The 25,371-nt window shown below is 41.7% G+C and overlaps 1 protein-coding gene and 1 pseudogene across 8 annotated transcripts in view; one reads left to right on the forward strand and one right to left on the reverse strand.

Annotated features, from left to right (window-relative positions):
* Positions 1 to 25,371, forward strand: part of LOC147821749 (uncharacterized) — a 120,055-nt gene that overhangs the window by 15,139 nt on the left and 79,545 nt on the right. For all 8 annotated transcript variants that reach the window (XR_015446595.1, XR_015446594.1, XR_015446592.1 and 5 more), the window contains one exon: positions 6,021 to 6,321. Coding sequence is in view for 1 of the 8 variants with exons in the window: in XM_087199379.1 (XP_087055505.1) it covers positions 6,257 to 6,321 (65 nt within the window). In the remaining 7 variants the exon portion in view is untranslated. The remainder of the gene's footprint in view (positions 1 to 6,020; positions 6,322 to 25,371) is intronic.
* On the reverse strand, positions 14,538 to 15,696 carry LOC101703579 (glutathione S-transferase Mu 1 pseudogene; annotated as a pseudogene).

The raw sequence follows: 25,371 nt of genomic DNA on the forward strand, positions 1-25,371 counted from the left end.
GCTGAGACAGAGCCAGAAATCCTGCTTTCACGGCCTCCTGGCACCATGTTCTGGTCACTCATTTCCTCTGGTCTTTTGTCTCAGAGGATAGAAATGATGAGCAAGCCAGCAGGGGTGGGCGTGGCACTGCTTAGCAGAAAGGATGCCCGTGGGCTTATGTCCCACTGCAGATGCCAGCTTTCCTCTTTCACACTGCTGGAATCTAGAAAATACATGCCCAGAGCTCGTGCATTGCACAGGGGACCACAATATCTTTTATGGACCCGCCTGCCTCTCTTCCTCGTGACCTTGAGACAGCAGAAGGCAGTCACTTGCTAGCAAGGCAACCGGAAGGGGCCAGGTTCCCATCCTGTCTTGCTCATTCTCTTCCTATTTCACTAAGCCTTACTGAAGAAGTGAGACTAAAAAGTCATCTATGCTATCTATGGGTTCTTTTCCTGCTCTGAGGTGATTTCCTTCTGAAAGCTATGAGAATCGCCATTTATTTCCCAATGACACATGTAGAAAAGTTTGCAATTGCTTCTGATCATTTTGCTCTTTGTCCTCTCAGCCAGATGGTGAGGAGGTCCCCAGAAACCCTTAGTGCTCAGGGTGCTTTTCAGGGACCACTCTGCCCCTTCCCATTACCCACATTATCTCTTTTCATCACATTTTGGCCGTGGTTTCCTTTGTGTTGTGTGCTCTATCTACACTCCCTTTCATTATACATCTAATGAGGTGGATCTTCCTAGATTGGCTCTATTCAAAACTTCTATTGGTCTGATATTGTAGCAGGTAGTATTTAAAACCCTTCACCATTAAATGCAGCCACACTGAGGATCTTTGTAACTGCCACCTGAATCCACTTACATGATTTTAACCCTTTCCTGGCCAAACTGTGATTTTACGCAAATGAATAGTGTATTGTTCCTAGTGATACAGAGGGAAGAGACGTAACTCCCTAACCTGCTAGGTATCAGAAACGTGAGTTCGTGTTCTCTAAAGTCAAAGAATGAACAACCGAGGTTACGAGTAGGAAAACTTTATTGGAGAAAGATAGCTTCTGTCTAAGAGAGACAGAAAGGAGACTGGAAAGTAGGTTGTCCTCTCACCCAACTTCTCAAAGGTGTTTTATGGGACAAAGCCATGAGGTGAGGCGGGTTCATGGTGGGACAAAACTGTAGTCAACTAGTAAGATTAGAAGTACAGTCGCTTAGGTAATATGGATTAAATGGGGATCCAATGGGGGAAACAAGTCACACAGCAATCCTACAAGGAATGAGCAAGGATTTTCGGTGGTAAGGGGTGGGTCAGAGATCTTTCCTGGAAGATCTTGTCCCCCCACCCAGGTGATTGATACCTATTTAGAATATCAATCACTGCTATTCATCCTACATGGGTGTGGTAGTTTCTCTTATACAATGCTGGCCTTCAGTGAATGTGTCTTGATTGTCCTCCTTGTTGGCTCCTCCTGGGCAGGTCCTGTCTAACTGCCTACAAGATATCTAATTAACCTACCTATCTGCAATACTAGGACCCTCAAAACTCCAAGTGAAGCAAGTCCTTTCCTTCCTTCCATCCTCCCTTCTTCCTTCTCTTTTTGTCTTTCCCTTCTTCCTGCTTCCTTGGCTACATAGAAAGAGAACTTTAGATATTATACCCTGCTTGAGTTCCTATGGATCTTTGGAAGTTCTTCTTTCTAGCAGTCATATGAGGGCTTTTATAGGTATATATGTTCACCACAGGCTTGTAGTTTTATTACAAATATAAATTCTTCAAAAATTTAGTAGGCTACCTCCCCATGGGTTCATGAGTCTGTAGTCATTCCCAAAGTTTGTTCCTGAAAAAGGTTTTGAGTGTGCTTTGTGATAGAGTTCTCTGCTAGATGCAATGGCTCTGGCAGCCCCACATCCCAAATGGCTCTTCCCAGAAGATGATAAATCACTCAGGGAAACAATAACCTAACTTTCCTGCCTCCAAGCTCTCCCGCTTATAGTCCTTCCCACCGAGAAATTCAAACCCGCCAATGGATTTAAACCTCACCTCTGGCTGCAGCCCAACATCTACCTCCACTACGTCCCCCCTTATGCCCCTTGCCCATATAAGAGGTCACCTAGCCAGCCCCGGGCCGCTGCTCTCGCCCTTCTTCGAGACAGCCAGGCATGCTGCCCCCTAGTAAAGGCCTGGTCTCGGGTGTTCCTGTTTTCGGCTCTTTCTTATCTTCTCACTTTGTATGTTTGATGCCTTAGTTTAACCTAAGACTTTCTCTCACATTTTATTTCTAGCTGCCATGAGATGATCTCATATGTCTGATAACACCTCAAATCGGACCATTACCTAAGGGCTGAGTCTATTCAGTTCCCTGAAATGACTTCACGTAGCCTTCGAGGAAGGCTTTGAGCAACACTTGCCACACCTACAAGTTGCTGAATATAAGCAGTGGTCTTTTTCTAACCTTAATGTCCTCAGTCTCTGCCCTTCCTGTTTCCTTACATCTCTGGTTACACATTGGTCAGCTGTCATTCAAAAGTTTCATTCAGTCATTCTGTTTACATCCCACTTACAAACACAGCAACCTTCCTCCTCTTCCACTCACATCCTGGGAAGATCGCAGATGTTCATTTTAATTTACTATATATGACACCATTCAAGATATTTTCCTGGTTTGTTGACGATCATCAGTTTCCAAGCCTAGAATATCAATCTCTGCCTGCCCCCAAAACAGCAAGCAGTGCCACGTTCCTCTTGTCACCATTGTTCTTGTCGTCTAGCGTTACAGTTCTAATATCAATGTGCTTCAAGTTTAGGAGATCAGCAAGATCCGCAAAATGACAGTAGCTCAAACAAGAGACCAGTGTGCATGTGGGTGTGTCCCAGGACACCATCCAGGTGGAAAGCCAGTCTTGGGAGCCCGTTGTTCTATGAGACACCAACAGGCCCCTTGTACAGGGTGAGGATTTTATTTCTCGGGCGGGCCCATCCTACCTGTTGTCTCTTGGTGCCTATCTACATGCAGACTGAAGTCCACCTCTGGCTCGACAGACCCTTTCTCCACTGGTCCCCAAAAGGCCCCTGCTTCATCCTTCCCTGGGGCACAGGAGGAAGAGCTGGCCCTGCTGTCTTAGCCAGATCTTGGATGCACAGGGCTGGCCTGGCTATCTTGGCCTTGCCCCTGACCTTTGCTCCATCTGTTTGCTTATGCCTTGTGTTCTGAGGTCTCTGAGTTTCTTTGCATTTCCCAAAGTCCACGTCTGCATTTCTGCTTCATGTCTCCCTAATTCCGCAGGGGTGATTTCCGAGGAACACTCCGGCAGCCAGGTGAGCACAATGGGAATGGAGCAGGATGCAGTATCGCTGTGACATAAAGGGGATTTGAAGCATGGAAGACCTCAGGGCAGTGAGGCAATAATACACGTTGGTTTAAGCTGAGTGGACTAGCTGCATCTTACCAAATAATATTTAATTTTCCCCATTTTTATATCTAGTATGAAGGAGAATCTGTTTGAAATTTTACCACTTTTAATCTGCTCCACATATGGAAGACAAGGGGGGAAGAAAAGTGACTTAGCAAAAAAAAAAATTTGTTTTTTGAGCCAGGGTTTCACCATGTAGTCCAGTCTGGCCTTGATCTCACTATGTAGCCCAGGCTGGGCCCCAACTTGTAAGCCTCCTGCCTCAGCCTCCAGTGTGCTGGGATTATAGGCGTGCACCACCCCACCAAGTCCAGTTTGTGGTGTTTAATTTTATGTGCGAACTTAACCGAGGTATAGAGTGCTCAAACACCTGATCAGACGTTCTTCTGGGGCCGGGGATTTAGCTCAGTGGTTCTGGCACCTGCCTCGCAAGTGCAAGGTCCAGAGTTCGATCCCCGGTACCCCTCCAAAAAATAAACAAACAAAAGTTCTTCTGGGTGTTTTGGTGAAGGTGTTTCTGGAGGAAATTATCATGTGAGTCCGTAGACTTGTTATGCAGATACCCCTACCCAAGGCGAGTGAGTCTTATCCGCACAAATGAAGACTTTCAAGAACAAAAAGAAAGAGCTGGAACATAGCTTTGCAACACTGAACAAAACACTGGCTCATTTTGAGTCTCGAGCCTGCCTGCTTATACCTTCTCTCTTCAGCTTCTCAGGATTTAGGATGTGGGTTTGAGCTACACATTGGCTTTCGTGGTTCTCCAGCTTGCTGACTGTATGTCTCCGCTCTTTCCAGCTTCCATACCTGCATGAGCGAATTTCTTATGATAAATCTGCATGTATGTGTGTGTCAAAAAACACAGTACATGTTTAAAGTAAAAATTATTACAGTAAAAATCATATTGCCCTTAATCCCCTTCAAATACCCCCACTTGCTCAGAACACACTTCCCACAGTTCTTGCCACTTTCTGAAGTAGATTGGATCGTCTTTAATGCCTTTAGTTTACCTGTCTGGCCTCCTCGATGACCTGTATTGATTTAAAACATTTACCCATTCGCTGTCATTTTGTCTTTGGGGAAGAGCCAGTAGTCACATGGTGCGAGATCCAGTGAATAAAGTGGATGAGGACTCTCAGAATGGTTTTGCAAGCCTGCCTTTCCGTTTGGATGGCACTGGGCGGCAGCATTCCCCATATTATTAAAGTCACTCGTGAAAGAAGACTTCTAGAACTGCTTCAGAGCTGGCAAGAATGAAGGGATAAGTGTGTTTGAAAGAAGGGAGAGTATTTTGAGGGGGATTAATGGCAACGTGTCTTTTACTGTTTTACTGAAGAATATACTATGGAGTTGCAGTGTCCAGTATATTTTATCTGAATATTGGCTACCTTGATGCAAATATTTCCCAGAGTTTATTGAGTTCTAAATTAAGATTCCTGCATTTTATTGGATTCAAATTATGCCCCCAATAAGTCCCATTAGTGTATGAAAATACACTGCTGAATGCCAGGGGCTGTATTCCAACAGATTCCTGTGTCACCCCAAAACTCCAGTTCTTACCTCCTCATCGTACTAACCTGGAGGGTGGGAGGTGAATCCGATGTGTGACATGGAAAGCTTTTCATGTTCATGTTTTCTACTCCTGTGCTTCTTCTGAATTGGAAACATGAGTCTTTGTGTATCAGACCCGATGATTAATTGAGGGGTTCAGTATTCTTAAGAGCAATGTGTTTGTTCCTTCTCATGCAGTAAGAGCCTGGTATATAACTGCATTGTCCAGGTAATTTAAGCTCCAGTGTAACTTTTTGGCTGATGAAACAAATGAACTGTGGCATTGGTGTCATAAGAAATCATTGAACACAAGTGATGTGTGTCTCTTCCTTCAGAGTATCATGACCTCGGGGAGCCCCGAGCTTGATGGCAGTGTTACAAATTTGAGCTATTGCTTCCTGTTGTGTGTCTTTGTATAGGAAGGCAGGTAGATAGAACATTAGTCTTATGTTCAGGGTTATTAGGACTCAAAATTCTTTTTGTTCCCACACAAAATGCCAAGGGGATTGCTGAGATCTATTTTCTTTTGTCCTCTGTGCAGGACAGAACATTGCTTCTCAGTTTCTGAGACTGCCCATTCTTCTAACTTTCCTGCTTACTTTCCCCTTCCATGTAGTTTATTATCTCTGGTACCGACTTGTATTATATAAATATAATCCCATTGGGAAATCCTCAGTGGTCATAATTACAAGTCACACATCAACAGAATTCCTTGAACTCTGAGCGTTCTTTCCTAAACTTGTAACAGTTATATTTGAATGCATCATACATGTTTATGGATTGATAAGTCTGTGTTTCTTGTGTGCCAAAGGTATAGCTTTTGGGGCCTTAAGTTTGCCATGTATGATCATGTGGAAAACAGAAGTTCAAGCAATTTACAACATGCAGAAGCTGAAGAGGCTTTTTGTATCTTGTGTGGCATGTTTTATTCTGTGTGGGTGGTATTTGGTGGTTTCCTGTATAATTCAAAGTTGGATATCCATTGGCTTTCAGATATTCTAGGAAGGTTTGGTAAACAATGGAAACATTTCTGGGTAGTGAATGAGTTTTCATAAAAGATGTGTCTATGATCTACAGGAGCTTCAGAGAATGGGAAACCGGAACGAATTTGGACCAGTCCAAAGCTATTGTTTTCCAAGAGAAGATAATCCTCAGTAAAGTAATGTCTCCTGGCTCAAGTCATCACCCAGGCCAGTGAATTTCTTTCTGTGGAAAGGAAAAAATGGAGGAATAAACAAAACACAGCATGCAAGAAATAAGGATTCTCATTCCACTTGAGTGTAGTTTGATGCTTCAGGAGGATACAATGCAACATGGGTCATGGAAAACCAAAACATCCATGCTTGAGTCGGAGATGTCCAGCAGTGGCCATGAGCAGGTAGGTTCCATACTTTGGCACTCGAATATTACCAAAATATAAGATGAGGTGACAAAAAGGTAACCAGTATGTGATTCTTGGGATGATGCTTCTTCCGTTTGGTTTTTAAAACTCTTCCTAGAGTGACGTGATGTGTGCTCAATAAACACAATGATCCCTATGTATTATGTAATGCCAGATTAACTGCCCATTGGTAATTAAAAGTGGGAAGATCTTCCCATCCCACCAAATACTGTTGACCTTTATCAAATGGCTAGATCAGTGTATATTTGAAATAATACCCTGCTGGTGTAGCTGAAAGTGTATTGGAAGAATTCAGTACTTTGGCCAAAGCATCAGGGCCATGTGTGCATCAGAAATGCAGTGGAAGGTGTCAGAGTTGGTTCCAAATGGTCAGCAACAATGCTGCCAAAATTGTAGCAACTGTAACATGGCGGTCAGAGCGAGCGACATGATCCTTTTCAGAGGCACGATTGGCTTGCAATAGAAAATCAGAAGCACAATTCGTGTGGATTTGGGAAGCACAGCAATAATACTTCTATGTGGAACTGTGCCGAGAGAGCTATACCAAGATCCTTGGATGGCGTTGATGAGGGTGGGTAACCCTTGGGTTCTTTCCTCCATGAAAGGGTGTGGTCAGAAAGCTTGTTCTGGTGTAGATTTCTGACTTGTTCAATCTTTCCTAGGGGAGATGCTATAGAAGATTGTTGAAATTGGTGTTGTGAAATAGAAATTAATCATCGGCATATGATTTCCAATGTCAATTTCAAATAACTTTAGAGATGTCATAAAAGCAACTTATTGCCATCATATAACTTTGTAGTCAATGGTGCTATCAACATTTTCTAAGTGAAAAATGCACCTAGTCAGTCTTGCCAATGGGAACAATTTATTTATACAATAAGCAAAGATATTATTTTTATGCTTTTTGAGTTCTGATATTGGCCTGCTTTTTTCCCATTATTTTTTTTTTCCTGTCTAAACTTCTCAAGAATTGAGAAGAGTAGGCATTTCAAAGCCCCTGTGGTGGATATCCAGGAAGCTTGGCTAGTCTTTCTTGTACATCCCTAGTTGATTCTGTGATGTGAATTTCTGGGTTATTTTGTTTGTTTTGGATACAATTTTATAACGATGGCGACTCAAACTTATTTTTTTACTGTGCTTTTTGGGTTTGGAAATTTCTCATCCAATCTTGACATTCTGACATGAACTTTAATAGATTACATGTGTAAATAGTAGGAAAAGTAATCTATTTGTGATGCCTGAGAATAATTCCCCATACCAGTGAAGCACCGATGGAAGAATAGAGTCTCCTTTGCATTCTCTTTGCATTTCTTCAAGGAAGAATATTTATTAGCATACAACTCCTAATCTCCCACCATTTGTTCTCAGCTCCCTGTGAGTTGGAGGTGGAGATATATACACATATACCCCTGTTTATTTCCCCTCCTTTCCTTCATTTCTGGAGGTAGTCCTTTTCCCCCAAAAAAGTATGTGCTCTATTGTGATACTCTGTGATGTGCAGGGTCACACCCTCCGTGGATACTGGGCCCTGGGATAGGTTGGCTTGCAGTGCCCTTGGTTGGATGTTAAAATGGAGTGACTTATATAGGATTCTGTTTTAGCCCTTTACTGATAGCATCAAATACTTATCTTCCAATCTAACTTTTATTATAGGCAGGATGAGTGAAATTTAGCCACCTATCTGCCTCAGTGCTTTGTGGGGAAAAAAAATGAAAAGGAATCAGATTTGAAAAATTCCAGATACCAACTTCTGGAACTTTGTGACTGTTGAGGAAGAGAGATAGATTCAAATGTGGGGACCATACCAAGCAGAAGTAATTGAAGCTGGGAGTAGAGTTGAGTACATGGCTTCAGGCCTTGGGATGGCTAAGTGGCTTTACCAGAGTCCTATTTTGGGTCTGCATGTATATGGGAAAGCATTAGTGTGTGACATTCAGGTTTAAAGAAAAACTGTTAGTACCAACCTGATACTGACTAAGGAATAAAAAAGGGATGTCACCATTTGAAGTTGTTTTCATATTGCATTTGAGGTTGTTTTCAACTGTGTTCAGCTAAGGAAAACGTGGATTCATGGATTCATGGTACTAGGAGCCGCTCAGTACCTTGTGGACTGGGTGGGCTTTGGGTTTGAATATTATTTGAGCTCATCAAATGTCTGTAGGTGTCAGAATCCAAGTGTGGCATCCCCTGGAGACATGTGGTAGATTTTCATGAAGGAATGGTTTGAAATGCTTTCTCTATAAAGTGATTGTGTTTCCTTGATGGACAGAAATAAGAAAAATGACTCAACTTGGCCATTGTAAACCCAAACAGGGCAATTTAAGGATCTGTGTCTGATTGTTCTCTGGAAATCTAATTTGCTCAGGGAAGCAAAGACGCAGTTGGAGACTTTCAAAATATGTGCAGTTTATTCTCAAAATGGGAACAGAGGAAAATAAAAGCACAATAGAAAAAAGTGGACAGTAAAGTAGGGGAAAAGAAGAATTTACATTTAGAAGACATGATACTTTTGGAGACTGAATTAAACATATATAAACAATGAACCCAGGAAGGTTGCCATAGCCAGATAGAGTGGAAATGGAGCTGAAGAAGGATGGACTCCTGAAAGCTGATGTGGATCCTCTCTGAAAGTGATACTGTGCCAGGGAGACCTCATGGTAGTCCTCATGGCCACAGTTTTGAGTGATTAGTGAGTCCCATCAGAGACAGACAGGAGTGCCAGTGCCAAGTACTTCCAGGAACCTGAACAGGATTGAGAGAAAATGGAAGTCTTTAAAAGGTATGGATTTAAGACTCTAAAGGAAGGTACTGGAAAAAATACAGTAATACTTCTTAAATACTTATTACAGGCAGAACTCAGAGGTATTGCAGTTCTGCAATAAAGATCTGCAATAAAAGCAATATCACAATGAAGTAAGTCATAGAAATTTTTGTTTTCCCAGTGCATATAAATGCAGTGTTTACCATATGCTATAGTCCATTAACCATGCAATAAATAGCATTATGTTTCAAAAATATACATACATTAATTAAAATATGCTTTATTGGTTAAAAGTGCCAATGACCATCTAAGATGTGGTGTCCATAGACATGCTCCACAAAGGGTTGCAAGAAATATTCAATTTGTTTAAAAAAAAAGCAATATCTGCAAACTGCAATAAAACTACACAGTGCAAGAAAATGAGATGTGCCTGCATAATATTTAATAATAACATATAAACATATTTTCAGTATAATTAACAAAACATTAATGAATTAAGGCTGTAACCCAGGGCTGAGTTAGTTATTAGGGTGTTGGGAGGATATATTTTAAGTGGAATTATCCATTTGAAGAAAGTGAAGGGGAACAAGATTTATATGAGAACTGTAAGTACTTTTGGAAAGATTGATATTATAAATGTCATAACTCTGAATGTGGAAAGTTCTAAACCAAAATCTAGGACAACTTAGAAAAATAGAGTCTGGGTCAGAAAGCAAAGGAAAATAAACTCCAGTTCAGGATTTAGTACCAGTCCATCTGAAAGAATCTCTGATTTCTATGAATGTGAAACTGTCAACTGTTCCTGAGAGAATGTAGGAAGAGCAGAGGAGAACAAAACAAAAAGGTCTTATCCCATGGACATGGACAAAAGTACAGCCAACAGAATTGCTGCTCATTGTTAGGAAAATTCAAAAGCACAAAAAACAGTGGTGAGCAGTACAAGATAGAGGCTGTAGTTGGTCCCAGACCATTGGCAAAGTAGCTCCAAAACTGTTACCAGTGGTTTTTGAGGCAGAATTCTGATGAGGAAGATTCTCTCGTATACAGAGTGAAAAATATGAATCCACGTTTGGGTGGTCTAAACTGATAAAATGTTTGGGGCCCATAATAAGTCAATAATGGCAAATTTAAATATAACAATGAGGTAAGAAAATGCAGTTATTTAGATTGAAAGAAGTGAATCACAACAAAATACAACAATTTAAAATTTGAGAGATACCAGAATCATATCCAAATCCATAAAAAGAGAGCATAATAATTTGTCTTTGCTCTTTCCTGCTCCCCTCCTTCTCCTTCTCCCCCTCCTCTTTCTCCTTCTCCTCTTCTTCCTCCTTTCTCTTCCCCTTCCTCTTTCCCCCTCCTCCTGCTCCTCTTCCCTGTCCTCCTCCTCCTCTTTCTCCTTGCTTCTCCTTCTTCCTCTTCCTCTTTCACTTCCACTTCCGCTTCTGCTTCTCCCTGTTCCTTTTCTTCCTTCTTCCTTATTTCTGCTGCAGGAGATTGAATCCAGGGCCTTGTACAAGCTAAGTAAACTACCCCAGAGTCCAATCCTCAGCCTCTAATTCAGTTACTGTTAAATATCCCCCTGTAAAATGTTTTTACATATTTTGTTTTTCTTTCTATGACACAATGGCATTTTATAATACTATTGTCTACACAGAGAGTTGAAAAAAAATTACTCAAATTTTTGAATTGGTATGGTTAGTTACATTTTTAAAATTATTGGTAGCTTGACTTTTTCTCTGTTATCTTCACAAGTCATTATGAACAGTTATTTACATTTCATGGGTTCTGTCAAATTTAGAGAACATCTAGTGAATTCCTTTTGTTATTGTGATTCAGAGAGATTTCAGTAGACTAGCTTCAGTCTCTGTACACGGCCAAGCTTGTGACAGCTGTACCTCCGACTGACTTACTGGGGGTAGATCATTTTCCTATGGTAAATGTTGTTGGTGTGGTACCTTACTGTTCCATCTCCAAGGGAATCAGTAGAGTGACAATGAGAGATGTCCTAGTAGCTACTCCTACAATGGAATGTTGCAGTGGGAAGAATAAAGTCTCCCACCCAAAGGTGTCCACTCATCCTAATCCTCAGGACCCATGAACATGTTAATTTCCACAGCAAAAGGGGTTTTGCAGATGCAATTAAGAATTCTGGAATATCAAGATTATCCTGGGTTATACAGATAGGCCTTGGATAATCTAACACAAGGATCTTTTAAGGGGGTCAGAGTCAGACAAGGAGCTGTGAGGATGAAAGCAGACACTGGGACCATGTAGGACCACAAGCCTAGACCTCTAGAAGCTGGAAAAGGCAGAAAGCAAATATGTTCATGAACCTCGAAGACTGAAGGTAAACCAAATGACTTATTTTGGATTTCTGACATTCAGAGCTGTAAGAGAATAAATGTATTATTCAATGTCATTACATGTTTTTTGTAACTTATGACAGCAGTAATATGCAACTAATATAGCAATTTCTTAAGTATAGAAAATATTGCCCAGATCCAAAGAAAGATGTTCCAATAAACTGCAAGTAAGTATTACTCTAAATCATGTACCCAGTAGCACAGCCTCCAAAGTGTGCGTCTGTTGTTCATCGCTACTCAATTTGACGACGGGAAACATGATGGGAGGGGGTGGCAGCAAGGACACATAAAGTTCTTAATTGATTGTAGTGAAAAATATCAAATGTCAACTGCTACAGTAACAAAGGGCCAGGCTGAAGGGAGTGAATCGTCAGTGCTCAAGGCTAGGATTAGCGTGGTACAGGAAGTGTTTTGCTCCAGGACAGACTGGTTCCTGTCCCTACTGAACAAGTTCCTATGTTGATTACTGTGAAGTCTTTGGCATCAGATTGTATGTTTCCACTAATGCATTAAGTTATTATTTATCCAGATTGTTGACGTTTTGGCACTCCCTTAAGTTTTGTGCTGGAGCGAGTGCTTTTCTGCCTCCATCACGGGAGAGAAGCCAGCACTCTAGATTTATTAGCTTCCAGCAAACCTGCCTCTGCAACAGCTGCACGAAGAGGAACAGAGAGGAATCCCTTCTTAATGGGCAGCTTCCTAGGTCTAAGAATAGCGAGAGACGGACGGGGCAGAAGATTGAAGGGACAGGCTGCTGAAGCACAGCGGGGCTGGGCGGGACCCTGGACGCGGTCCTCCCAGAAGGCAGCCTCAGGGTTCCAGGAACCTTGGGCTCCCAGAGTAAAATGGGAGTGCCGAGGAGGTAGAGATGGCTGCAAGCAGAGGTCTAGAAACTGGCTTTGGCGTCTCTGTCAATCTGCAGGTTTTAGGGAGTTCCTGTCCCAAATCTGGACCATTGAGAGAAAAGGTGCATTTTTTAAGACTTTCAATAGAATGAGACGTTTGATGAATGTATTACCTGCATACAAATGCAGATTCCTCAGTGTGCTGCCACCCACTCTCACACACCACACAGGTGCTGGATCATCGCAGTACAAATGAAACTTTTCGTGGGGCCCAGCGTCGGCAAATCGAGCATACAGATAGTGGGCTCCATGCCCGACTGAGGCAGAAGCCACAGTTACTTCTTTTTTTTTTTTTACCACAAGGAAAGATGTTTTATTATAACACATGTCAGTCAATCCCTCCCAAATAGAAAAGTCTCCAAATAAATGAGTATCCTCTAGCATTTTCTGTTTCGTTTGGCTTTTACCAATTCACTCATGATTATTGTAGTCTATCTCTGTATGTTTTTGCTAGGTATACTAGACACAGTTCTTCATGCAAACAAAAACGATAGATGATTAGATACATTATTTTGCTTACACACATACCTATATTAGCAATTGGCTCATGTGATTACAAAGATGGAGAAATCCCACAATGTGCCGTCTACAAGCTAATGAAGCACAGAAAGCCTGTGATGTATTCTGAGTCCAAACGCCTGAGAGTGGAGATGGGAATGGGGTGTGATGGTGTAAATCCCAAGTTAAATCTCCAGGCCAGAAAACCAGGAGTGCAGATATTCCAGGAGAAGAGAAGACAGATGCCTCAAAGAGAGAGCACATTCACCTCTTCTCTATGTTTTGGTTCTATGAGGGCCCTGAGTGACTGCATGATGGCCACTCACACTGATGATTGCTATCCTCTTTAATAACTCAACTGCTAATCTTGTCTGGAAAAACCTCAGTAAAGAAAGATCTACAAGTCAATTCAAATCATACTGGAACCAAGCTTCTCATCAGAAATGCTCAATTCCAGAAAGGAATGATTTCAATTTCTCTAGTTAGTAATGAAGTTGAGCAAGTTTTCATCTGCTTATTGGCATTGGTATATCTTCTCCGGAGAAATATCTATTCAAGTCGTTTGCACATATTTGAATCAGTTGTTTGCTTTGTAAATAAAGCTCTGCTGGAGCACGGCCTTAACCATTTACTAGGTGTGGTCTGTGACAGTGCAGTAGAGGAATTATGAGAGACCACAAAGGACTGGCCCTCTGAGGAAAATGTTTGCTGACCTCTGCTATAGACCCAAATCTGTTTTACTCTGGTTTGATATTTTTATTTATCTGCTTAACTTTTATTATAGTTTCATGTTAATTTCTATTTTTCCTACATATTTTTATCATGTCTGTCTTTAAGTTAAAATTTAACAACTGTTGGTTTAAATAATTTTTATCTTATTGGGTTTATAAAATTTTAGCTTCAATGACATTGTTTTATGTTTTTATTAATCATTTATTGTACAGTGACCTTGAGCACCTATTTCTAGCCTATTTCTTAACTGCAGAAGTCAGTTGATCTTATGGACAAATGCTCATCAGGACTCTCCTCAAATCGGCTTCCTGTTACTAGCTACATCTTAGTCAGTGCCTGACCAAGGCCAGAATCCATGGTACAGCTGCTGTTTCAGGAAGCTGCTCACCCGGTGCTTCTCCAATTAGTCCTTCTCCTTTATGGATGACCTGATCTAAAATGTCACAGCCCCAAACTGCATATATTGCTACACTGCTACCCAACAAGCTCTGCCTTCGCATCTCCAGTCACTTTGTTGCAAGGGCAGCTGGAGCCTCTTAATGCTTATGTGAGAGACAGCTAGTGGCTCAGACTCCAACACCTGACCATGTGAAATCTTTTGCCCCTTATCCTGTACCTCCTTGGACTATAAGATAGCTATTCCCAGAGCTCTAAGTTCCAATACTGGCTGTACAGGCCCACCAAAGCTTCTTTGAGAACAATTTTTTCAAGTTTCCAAATTTCTTGAACATTGACCTATGTCAGGCAATGTCATACTTATCAGAAAAAATGTCCAACATGGTCTGGATCCTTTCCTCAAGAAACTTGTGATTGTGTTGGACACATAAACCAACTGCAATACAGTGGGATAAGTCAATGGAGAAACATCCTGAGAACACAGAGGAGGGATATCCAGATCAAGGAAAAACAGGGGTTGGAGAATCACCACGCTGAGAGCTAGGTCCTGCACACCAGGCAGTACTAGATTCTACTGATCTTTTAGGTAGTCCTGGAAAGCTCAGGTCAGTTGGGCTCCTCAAAACAAGGGCAGGAAAAATATAATTGGATTTAGGGAAGGGAAAAGGAAGGCAACTTTGCAGAAGTACAGTGGGGAGCAGTACAGAGCCTTGACTACAGAGGGATTAGTACAGAAAGGGAGCCAATGAGACCTTCAGAAGAAAAAAGTAGAAAGAAGAAAAACGTACTGAGAAGACTGAACTGAGATTCAGGGAGCCAGGTGTGTCTAGCCCCTTGGCCAGCAGGTGCAATGACAGATCCCCTTCTGTGTTGAGGTATCACATGGTCCTACTTGTTTCCCCACGTGGGCGTTTTTAGAAACAAAGGACCTGGAAGGAAGCGGCTGGACTTCATGTAGGCTGAGATCTTCTTCAGGCCCTCAAAACGGGATATGAAGTCCTTCAACTTGGGGAATGCATCCAGACACATGGGTTCAAATATACGGTGCAGGTCAAGGACATCATAAGCAAGGGAATCCACGAAGGTGATCTTGTTCCCTGCAAACAAAGGCTGCTCCCCCCAGGAACTGTGAGAAGAGCTTCATCTCGTCAGGGAGCCCCTCTAAGAACTCTGGCTTCTTTTTCTCAAAATCAGGGCTGTAGCAGACCATGACGAGATGCATGCGGGTGTCCATGAGCTGTTTCTCCAAAATGTCCACACGAATCCTTTCCTCTTCTGTCTCCCCACACAGGTTGTGTTTACGGGCAATGTAGAGTATGATGGCATTGCTCTGGGTGAGCTTGTGAGTCCCATCAATTAAGTAGGACAGATTGGGAAAGTCCAGGCCCAGCTTGAACTTCTCATTCAGCCACTGGCTTCTGTCATAGTCGGGAGCCCGCAGGTGTCCCAATAACCAAATATCATGGGCATGGTGGTGGCGGTATGGACCCGCAGACAGGTCTCTTCCAGGCAAACCTACTTTTAACTGCCCCACAGTTACTTCTTCCTTCTTCTGCCTTCTCCCTGACATCTCATTGTCTCTGCTGTGATGATGGCTGCCATATATGAACTGTGGTCAAAAGCTACGGTGAACGTTTCAATTTTAAAATGTGTGTTACAGTAAAAGATACATTGCCATTAAACTCCCTAGAAGTCCCCTGCCCCTTGCATCAAACACTCTTCCCATGGAGTCCTCTTCCTGAGTGTCATTAGCTGGGCTGTCCTGGCTGCCCTGATGTCCTGAAGCGGTTGAAAGCATTTACCTTCCATGGTCATTTTGACTTTGGGAAGAGCCAGGAGAGCCACAGTGCCTGATCCTGTGAATAAGGAGGATGAAGACAGAGCTTCATGTTTTTATGAGCCTGTGTTTCTGTTGGATGGCCCTTGGCTTAGATTTTTCACTGTATTTCTGGATTTCCAGAACTGCTTCAGAAAGTGGCAAGATGGTGGGACAAATGTGTTTGATGGGAAGAGAAATATTTGGAAGGGGATGAATGACAATGTCTCTTCTTTTTGTTTTTCTTTTCTTCTTTTTGAGACAAAGACATCTTAAAAATAACCAGGAGCTCTTTCATTGGATGTGCCCGAAACTGATGGAAAAGTGTTTTTAGTGTAGTCCTGCGTTTCTCTCTGTTCTCTTGGACTTGGTCTGCTCAATGTACGGACTCCAGGTTTCGGTTAAAAAAAAAAATCAAAGCTTGAAATTAATACTAATGTAGATATAGTTAACACTGAAATTACAAAACAGCTGACTTTTTCTTAATTTCCTAGTTATATACGACTAATGCTGAGAAATCCACCAACACTAGACTGGTGGTATGTGCCTAGCATATTAGCACTGAACTAATTTTTAAAATTTAAACAACATTGTATTTCTTGATCACACCCTTTTCATATGTGATGAAGAGTCACCCAATCCTGCAGAACAAAATCTGAGGAGAGGGCTGCCCGTTTGGTAGGCTTAAGAGTTGGGCCTGGTTAGCATTTGCCCTTCCTCCCAGCCTGGTTGTAACCTGGTGTGCTTTTCCTCCCCATAGGTAGGGCAAGCAGACATATTCACCCAGGAGGTATGGAAATCTAATTTGGGTGGGCTCTGAGAATGTCCATTTTTATCTATATCATTCAGCCCAACTTGTGCCAGGCACAAACTGCCTATTTTCATTTCCAGTTGCCTCCACCTATTTCTTTTTGTTTTTGTTTTTGTTTCTGGTTTTTTTTGGTACTGGGGATTGAACTCGGGACCTTGTGCTTGTGAGGCAGGCAGTGGAACCACTGAGCTAAATCCCCAGTCCCGCCTCTACCTGTTTCTACCGCTCAGTGATTTCCAATCATAGCTAAGAGAAAACCGATACTCATTTACAAAATCCTGTAACCCCCTACATAGTGAAAGACCAACAAATACTTGCTGACTAAATTAACACGTTCATTTTTATGACTGACCTCACTTTTATATATTCAGAAAGTTTCAAGAGAACAGTAATCATTTAAGTACAGCTACCATCAGAGAGAACAGTAAGGTTACTTATTCATCTTCTGTATATTTCACATTCAAATTTGATTAGCTTTATTTTTTGATTAAGTACAGTAAAATCACTTACACATCCTTGTTTTTAAGAAACATAAATTTTGAAAATGTACCCACTGTAATTTGTGTGTATATAGTGTGTTGGTAGTGGCAGAAGTCAGTCTATGTGTATGTGTGTAAATAAATGCCTTTTAGCATAAGTTTACTTACTTTGATTTGAATCTGATCTTCTTTAAATTCAAGGTGAAAAATAAAATTTGAGTTTGCAAAAAAAGAGAACAGAAAGCATTGTAAAAACCATACATTTTTTTTCCAAACACATCTTTCATTTGGGTTCAGACTAGCAACAGTGATTCAAGTAGAAGGTTGAGATTGATAAGTTTAGTTTTAGGTTCCAGAGTTTCCAGACTTGGAAACTGCTTGTCAAGCAGCCTATATGTTAAGTGGTGAGGGTCTAAGAGGCGTTGAAAACCAAAAACCAAAATTCTTTTTTATACTGGCTGATTCCGTCAGGGTAATGAATCTCAATTCCGCATGCCTAGGTCAATAGTTTTAACCTGGCATCTGCAGCTAAACTTTGAACCTGAGACCCAGGTGATTTCATCAGTGCCTTACTATTTCATGCTGCAAACCTTGTCAATGTCGAGGCTGTCTATGGGAATGCTTGCCTGGAGCCAAAGGCAGTCCTTTGACCATTTGTGAGAATCTTCTCTGTCCTCCCTTTGTGATCCTTAGTTAATTATCCTTAAGGGCTTTAGAATCCTAAAGCAACTTTCTCCACAAAACACTCAGAAACTTTAAACGGGTCATTCATTGTTTAAATAATATCACCATGTGTTCCAAAAAAGTACAACGAGGATATAATGTTGTGTAAGATTCTTGCATGTGTTGAGAAATTGAAGAGAGTGACACTATTTTCATTTTAAGTTAATTCCTTTTTTATTCCATTCCTTTGGCCAAGATTTGCAGATTGTACTTTGAGGAAGTTATTGGGAAAGAAATGGAAAGTCAAAATGAAAATGGAGTTGTTTGTGCCAGTCTTATAAGACTTCCAGAGCCACCTGGTTGCCCATCGACCTGTCTGCTCTTGTGCAGTAAGCACTTCTACAAGGACCCCTCCCCAGCCATTGCTTGTTCCACTTCCAACTGACCCCACTCTCATTATTAATCGCTGTGCCATGGATCATTGTTTCCAAATATCTGATGTGTTCCTTCTCATCTTCATCTTTAAAAATTCTTCCTTGTTATCTAGATGTGATGGTGTCATCCCAGTACTCTTGGAGGCTGAGTCAGGTAGATTGCAAATTTGAGCTCAGCCTGGGAGACTTAGTGATTTAGTGAGATGCTGTCTCAACATAAAACAATAATTGGAGAAGGGACTGGAAAGTAGCTCAGTGCAAAGGCCTTGGGTTCAATCCCCTGTACCAAACAGACAGACAGACAGACAGACAAGCAAACTTCTCTTGCTCCACCCCTTTAAATATACCCATAGTTTACTCTAACACACGTATTCCCACTGTAGTACTCTGCCATTCCTAAATAAACGTCATTATTTTTTGGCAAATTCCTCTGTTTTTCTCTTTGTTTTGCTTTTGACTCAAGGTGACATGGCCCAGATGGTCAGTGTGCCATCCTGCCACATACAGGCAAAAGTCAGACTTCAGATCTGCTGAAATTCTCAGCAGATTCCTTCTCACCACTCCTCAGAAATCCCACTGCCACCATCTCCTGGGGGATTCCAAAGCTTAGGGGAGACAGACAATACAGTGCCCTTCCACCCCCATATTATTTAGGGACAGGAGCTAAAGGTCACAGCGAGCTGGGTATTCCCTGACCGTGGTAACAATCTCACTAGAATGAATCATCTATTTAATCTTTACCCAGCGGGACCCAAAAGGGCATCCAGATGACACGGCTTCTTAATGTTTGTTGACATGTGACATGTGACATGTGCTTCTTAATGTTTGTTGTTGCTTCTCCGAAGTTTCTTGTCTGGAGTCATTCGGAGCTTTTCCCTCCATCAAGGTAACTCTTGAGAACTCCCGGCCCACTTCATGTTGCCATGGCAATGAAACGTGTCACAGAGAAGGACTGGATGCATAACACTCTTCAGACTGAGAGAGAATGGTCGCTGCCACTGCTGTTACTACATCATTTTACTGTTGGGAAAGTGGAGACAATGAATGTGTCTCCCAACTGTGAATAGCCCCCTCCTGTGTGGGTTTGGGGTTATTTTTGCCAGTGAAGAGATTTGCCTTGGTTGGGGGGTTAGGCAAAACATAGAAGACATGATTTTCAGGAGGTCTTCGCAGTCCAAAGCAGTGGCTTGTCAGTAAGCTTCCCCAATATCCCACGTCTTGATGGCCATCAAATCCCATCTGCTGCTCCCATTTCCAGTCCTTTCCTTTCAGGATGGAACCCAGCCTTGTCCTTGTGGTTGAAGAGCCCTGATGGGTGGACAGTTATCTGTAGCCAGGGAACTCACCGCCCTTCTCATGCAGAATAATAAGCAGAAGAGCAAACCACCACCCTAGGTAGCACCTTGCATTCTGCAGTCTCTTGATAAGTACCCTCACCCTCAGATGAACCAAGGTATAAATTCATTTATCAGTTTACATGCCTTGTTCTGGCTGCCTAACGAGGCTAAGCTTCCACTGGAGGCTGGCTGGCTTAATCCCATCCAGCCTAAAGTCACGGTGAAGATGCCCTGTGGCCCTGGGGGAGGGGGAGGGATGGCTCACAGGAGACAGGATGACCAGGTAAATTTGAGTTTTAGAAAAAGTGAAGGATGACTTTTTCAAGTATTACCGTGTCCCAGATATGGCACAGCTTGTATTTACACTGCAAGTTATTCCTTGTTCGTTGGAAATTCACATTTGACTGGGTGATCTGTAATTTCATTCTCGGAACCTGGCCACTCTACCCGAGGAGGGTTTTGACTGCTTGCTGAAAGTACTACTAATCGTTTGTCTTTTCTTTCCACCTTCCTTCTCACTCCTTCCTGCCCTTCTCTGCATTACAGGGGCCTGAGGCCCTACAAACTGTGCTGGAAGTCTGTCGCTGCAGCCTCAGAGTGCTGGGTTGGAGGGTACCAGGGAGTGGAGTGTGCCTGAGCTTTGGAAGTGGAAGTGAGCTTGCCTGAGCTTTGGGAGGTTGGGCTCTTCCAAGGGGCCTTGGTTCCTGGAATTCCGCAGGTCTGAGGCTGTGGTTCTGAGGATGCAGGAGCATTCCCAGAGCCTCCTTGGTTGGTCATCGTGAGCTCTTGGTAGAAGAACCATTCTCTCCTTTCTCCTTTCACTTAAGGGTGATGGGAATATTCTGCAGCTGTTCATTTCTGGGCAAGCTCAGCTTCCTCTTTTCACTCCTTTCCTCTTTTATAAATCATTCATTTTAAAACAAATTCCATTGGAATTCGTAGAGTTGTAATATCTTCCTAGTGGACCGTGGCAGACACAGAAGGATACATCTTACTCAAGAGTCTCTCATACATGTCTGTGCCCCTTCATAGCGCTCCTTCTACCTGGACCCAAGGCAGAAAATACACAACCACCAGGAAATCCACTTTCTAAGGGAAATCCTTTATTAGGGCCTAAATGAATCCTAAAATTCCTTTCTCAGGAAGTTCTCTAAACCAGGGATGAAGATGAATAAGAATTATATTCACATCAGTGACAAAGAATTTGCCTGGAAATTTTTACATGAAGGTACTCATTTTTAAAAGTTTGTTAGTTTTATTGACCATTATTTCCAAAGCATCGGTGAATTATGTGTAGCTAGGAGATGCTCCAGTACACCCAAAGAATGCTTGTGGAAACATGTCTAATGGAAGTGGCAGACATAATATATGAGAGCAGAAGTGAAATTCAACCTTGATTACAGATTTGGTATTTTTCCACAATACTGTAAAACTCTAATGTTTATGGTGTAGATGAAATTGTAGAATGTGAATTATTGTTTAAAGGCTCCATTTCAAATCTATACAGATTTACTAAGCAGCTGTGTACAAATACGTGCCAAAGATGATCAATAAAATATGTGAATGATTGCCTAGATCTACATAAAGCTATCCTTGCCTTGTAGGGCAAGCTTGGCTTTTGTGCAAATAGAAATGCAGAAGCTAAGTATGTCTATCATATCATATTTGCCCATCGCTTTCAAGACGTGTGTGGATGAATCATTTTTGTGTGGATGATGTGACCCTATGCTTAATGATTTGTGGAAATGTATATACAGAATCCTTGGCCAAGAAGAGTCTAGATGAACAAAATTGAGGTAAAAACATTCCCTGACGTATTCTTAAGTGATATGGGATGTGACAGGTGGCATGTGTTTTGTATAACTTTCTTCAACATCAACTCTAACTGGAAAAAAGAGGGTGAAAGACATACGATAAACTTGCTATGTCCTAGAGAGTAGCAATTGGAATGTGATTGTGCATATTGCTTGTTATATGTATATATGTTTTCTGGTTGATAGTTCATGTGGAAGACAGAACAGGGCATATGAGCGTACTCTTTTAGGGTGATGAAAGCACAGACTGCCTGCGAGGTCTCTTCCTGTGAAGGCTAAGTCTCTGGGTCACTGCCCATGCAGTGGGGTGCCAGTGGCTCCCTGTTCTTCTCCACAGCCTGATGATTAGCAAAATCATTGACTTTACTCAGTAGCAGCTTTCGTATTAGGGAAACATAACAACGGCGAAATAAGCTTCTACATAATTGATCTCAATTAAGCCAGTAAACCCTTACAACATTGTTCTTAGGCTGTATACAGAGATTTATGCCTTTTCTTCAAACAGACTCAAATTCCTGTCATAGGTTCTCCAAGTGAATTGACCTAAGATAAAACAGTTATTTCCAAAAATCTGAAGAAATGTTGGATTTACTAGAACTCTAAAATCAGCATGTCTCTGTGTTAAAGGAAGATGAATTGCAAGGAACACAAACAGAACCTAAGCCTAGATTTAGGAGAAGAGGATGCATGACGATGCAAGGAGACACTTAACCTCTTTAGTTGTATCAATCGGCTTGTGTATTTAGAATCTCCTGTTGTCTCCTTGCAATACTCTGTTATTCTGTGTATCCTTTTCTAGCCATGACCTTGTATCACTCGAAATTCCCAGCCAATCAAGGCCTTACATTTTTCCTTGTAAATCCATTAACCTTTTCCACTTTATGGTATTGATGCTCTTTCTTCTGGTTACAGTTCCTGCCTAACAGTTGTCTGTTATGGCTCTCCTTATCATCGGCTCAAATGCTGCGTGCTCTGCTGCAGTCAGTCCTTCCTTCATTCTTGAACTGCACTGGTCAGAGGTGACCTCTATCGTAAACATACATACAGCACTTTCTTTGAGCTCCTTATGCTACCCATCCTGTAATGCTCTAGGTTTCTCTCATGAACATTCTGGTCTCTTCTCCCCTGTGAGACATCAGGAAGTTAGCGAAGGATTATAAAATACATGTGTTCCTTCCAACTTTCTTGACAATCCTGCAAGATGGCTATTACCCATACAAAAGTTTGTGTCACTTGTAAAAGAGTGGGGATGCTGAGTTGTACATCAGATCTGACCTAACTCTGCCCCAGCTTATTGGCTCTGCATTGCTGATGGATCTCAGTAAAAGTAGGATCTAATTCATGGTCTCCAAAACTAGCTCTGTCCTCAGAGGTCCTAGTGGTACTGAGGGCTCAGCCTCCTACCAGAGCCATGCCGTAAAGTTAGACTCTTCGGATTGTCATAGAAGTAAAAGTGGGAATTCTGCTGACCACAGAGTCAAAGTTTTTTTTAATCCTGGTAGTGGAGATAGCTGAGAGGAAGGCTTAACAAAAGAGATAATAATTGAGTTAAGCCTTGAGGAGACCTTGACAGAGGAGAAGATAGGCGGGCACTGCAGGGAGAGAGAACAGTGCAGTTAAAGCCTCAGGGTCACTGAGCAGAGAAGGGCTGTAGTGAGGAAGGAGGCTGGTGTACAGGGAATGGATTGAGTTAGGCAGCTGGCACAAAGTGCATCTTGGAGCAACCTTGAATGCAAGGCATGGAGTCAGCATTCAATCTTTGTAAGTAGGAAGGCGGGAGGCAGGGGGCATTTTGGACTAGGAAACTGACAGGCTTGGAAATGTCTTCTGAGCAGATAGATCTACTGAAAGCATGAGGGAATGTATCTGATGCACTCATGCACTTAGGACTGTGCATTTGAAAAATACCCAAATTACTTCTTAGGAATCTCTGAGTGTCTCCGTTTGTACATCTAGTCTAAGTTTAAGATAACATTTTCTAATGTAGAAAATTCTCTGAAAACTCTGCTCTGGGCCACACTCTTCTAACCTAATTTTTAATTATTTTTCCCAGTTACATTTAATTTTTCAAAATAAACCTGGCGTCATTAAAGCATTGGGATTGATCTGGGGGAAAAAAACCCATGTTTTATAGTTTCTACAAATTACAAGTTAATAGAAAACAAATAGAAAATAGTTCCCATCAACTTCTGTGTTTTCTAACTGAATCCTTTGTGGACTTTTTTCTTTTTTCTTTTTTCTGCTTGCTTGTCTGCCATACAAATAATGCATTTCACAGTTTTATGTGGGAAGGGTAGGGAAGTCATGTTTGAGAGACCACCATAAATACATCCCCACTTCCACAAAGAAGAATCTCAACTGCCTGGAGGATTTTAATGATTTTAGAGCAAATGCACCTTGTGTGTGAGAAAGATGGCAGTTCAAAGGCTTGGTCAGTCTGGTGGTCTCTTACCCATGTTCTCTGTTTTTAGGATGAATCAGATCTGTACCCACCCTAAGCATCAGTGAGGAAAAGGCCTTCCGCTATAGTGCCCATTGTTATAAATTGTATCTTGGCCAACTTCATTCATGTTATCCCTGTGAGAGCTTACGCAGGGTCCTGTGCCTCGTAGTAATGTTTCTGTCATCACTGAAACACCTCAGATGAGGGTGCTGTAAGATGATCGTGGAACTGAGGAATTTCTCTTGCCTGTTGATATTGTAGCCACCCTAATGTGTCAGAGCACAAGGAATTACTCATGTGTTTGAAGTCATGCTGGGGAAAAAAACCCCTACTACCCTGATATATCTTTATTGTTATTTTAGTGTGTCTTCGTTCTACTTGTAAAAAATGTATCGCAAAGCAATGTGCTGTGCTATGCTAGCAGCAGCTTCATGGGTCTTATGTTTACTGCTTTTATTTCCTTCCTTCCTTTCCTCCTTCCTTCTTTCCTTTCTTTCTTCCCTATACTTAGGATTGAACTCAGGACTTTTGAACTAAGTTGCCTACCTAACCCTTTGTTTAAAAAAATATTTTTTTTAAATTTTGAGATAGAGTCTCCCTAAATTGACTAGATTAACCTACCTGAGCTGAAATTTGTGATCCTCCTACCTCAGCCTCCCAGAGTGCTGGGATGACAGGCGTGTGCCACCACACCCAGCTTTGACTGTGTTTCTTGATGACATCTGTGGCAAGCAATTGACCCATGTCATCTAGGTCTGTTCAGGTACACTGTGATGGCCACACAATGACAAAATCACCTCACAATGCATCCTTTAGAATGCCTCTCTGTCCTCAAGCAACACATGACTGTGTAGTAAAAGAATTCTTCAACTCTGTAGAGGTTTGTGCCAAATTCTTAATGCCCTGCTCTTCCCTTAAATTGATAAATACTCCATCAATCAAGTGTGGTTAAGGATCTTGTGATTAAGGAAATACTGCATAGTAAAGAACAGGGACAAAAGGGCATTCTTCCCAGAAAAATTATTTCTAAGATGAAAGAGATCAGTTGCTTTCTGTGTTATGTTTGCTGGTGTGGCTGCATTAGCGTTCATAGTACCAGGCCACTGTGGAATCGCTCATTGCTGCAAGACCTTCATAATTAACTTGTTTCTCCAAACATTTGACTCTCAGAATGGAACAGATCTGAGTATCTGCATGTGAAGGATGAACGTAGTATAAATGGATGCTGCTGGGCAAAGTATCAATAAAACTTGGACCTGAAAGCTTTTGAAATGTCTTCTCTCCTTTCTGAGGTGTTAAAAGGATAAGCTATTCATCACGGATCATGTATAAGGCAATTTGAAAACACACCCCAAAATCTTTTGAGGGAGGCATTAAATATCTGACAGCCAGGCAGAGTTGATGTTTGTAACAACGCTACAGAAAATATTATGTTCATGGTTATGCCAAACAGTATTCTTACTCGAATCGTAAAACAGTGAACTCATTTTTGCTCTCAGTAGAATTCTTCTGTTGTGATGATTTATATGTTTTATAGATATAGAAATTCTTCAACATGATCTATAACAATC

The sequence above is a fragment of the Heterocephalus glaber genome, unplaced genomic scaffold, assembly GCF_053883595.1.
Source record: "Heterocephalus glaber isolate CG9 unplaced genomic scaffold, H.glaber_assembly_v1.0 deba00001717, whole genome shotgun sequence".
Taxonomy (NCBI): domain Eukaryota; kingdom Metazoa; phylum Chordata; class Mammalia; order Rodentia; family Bathyergidae; genus Heterocephalus; species Heterocephalus glaber.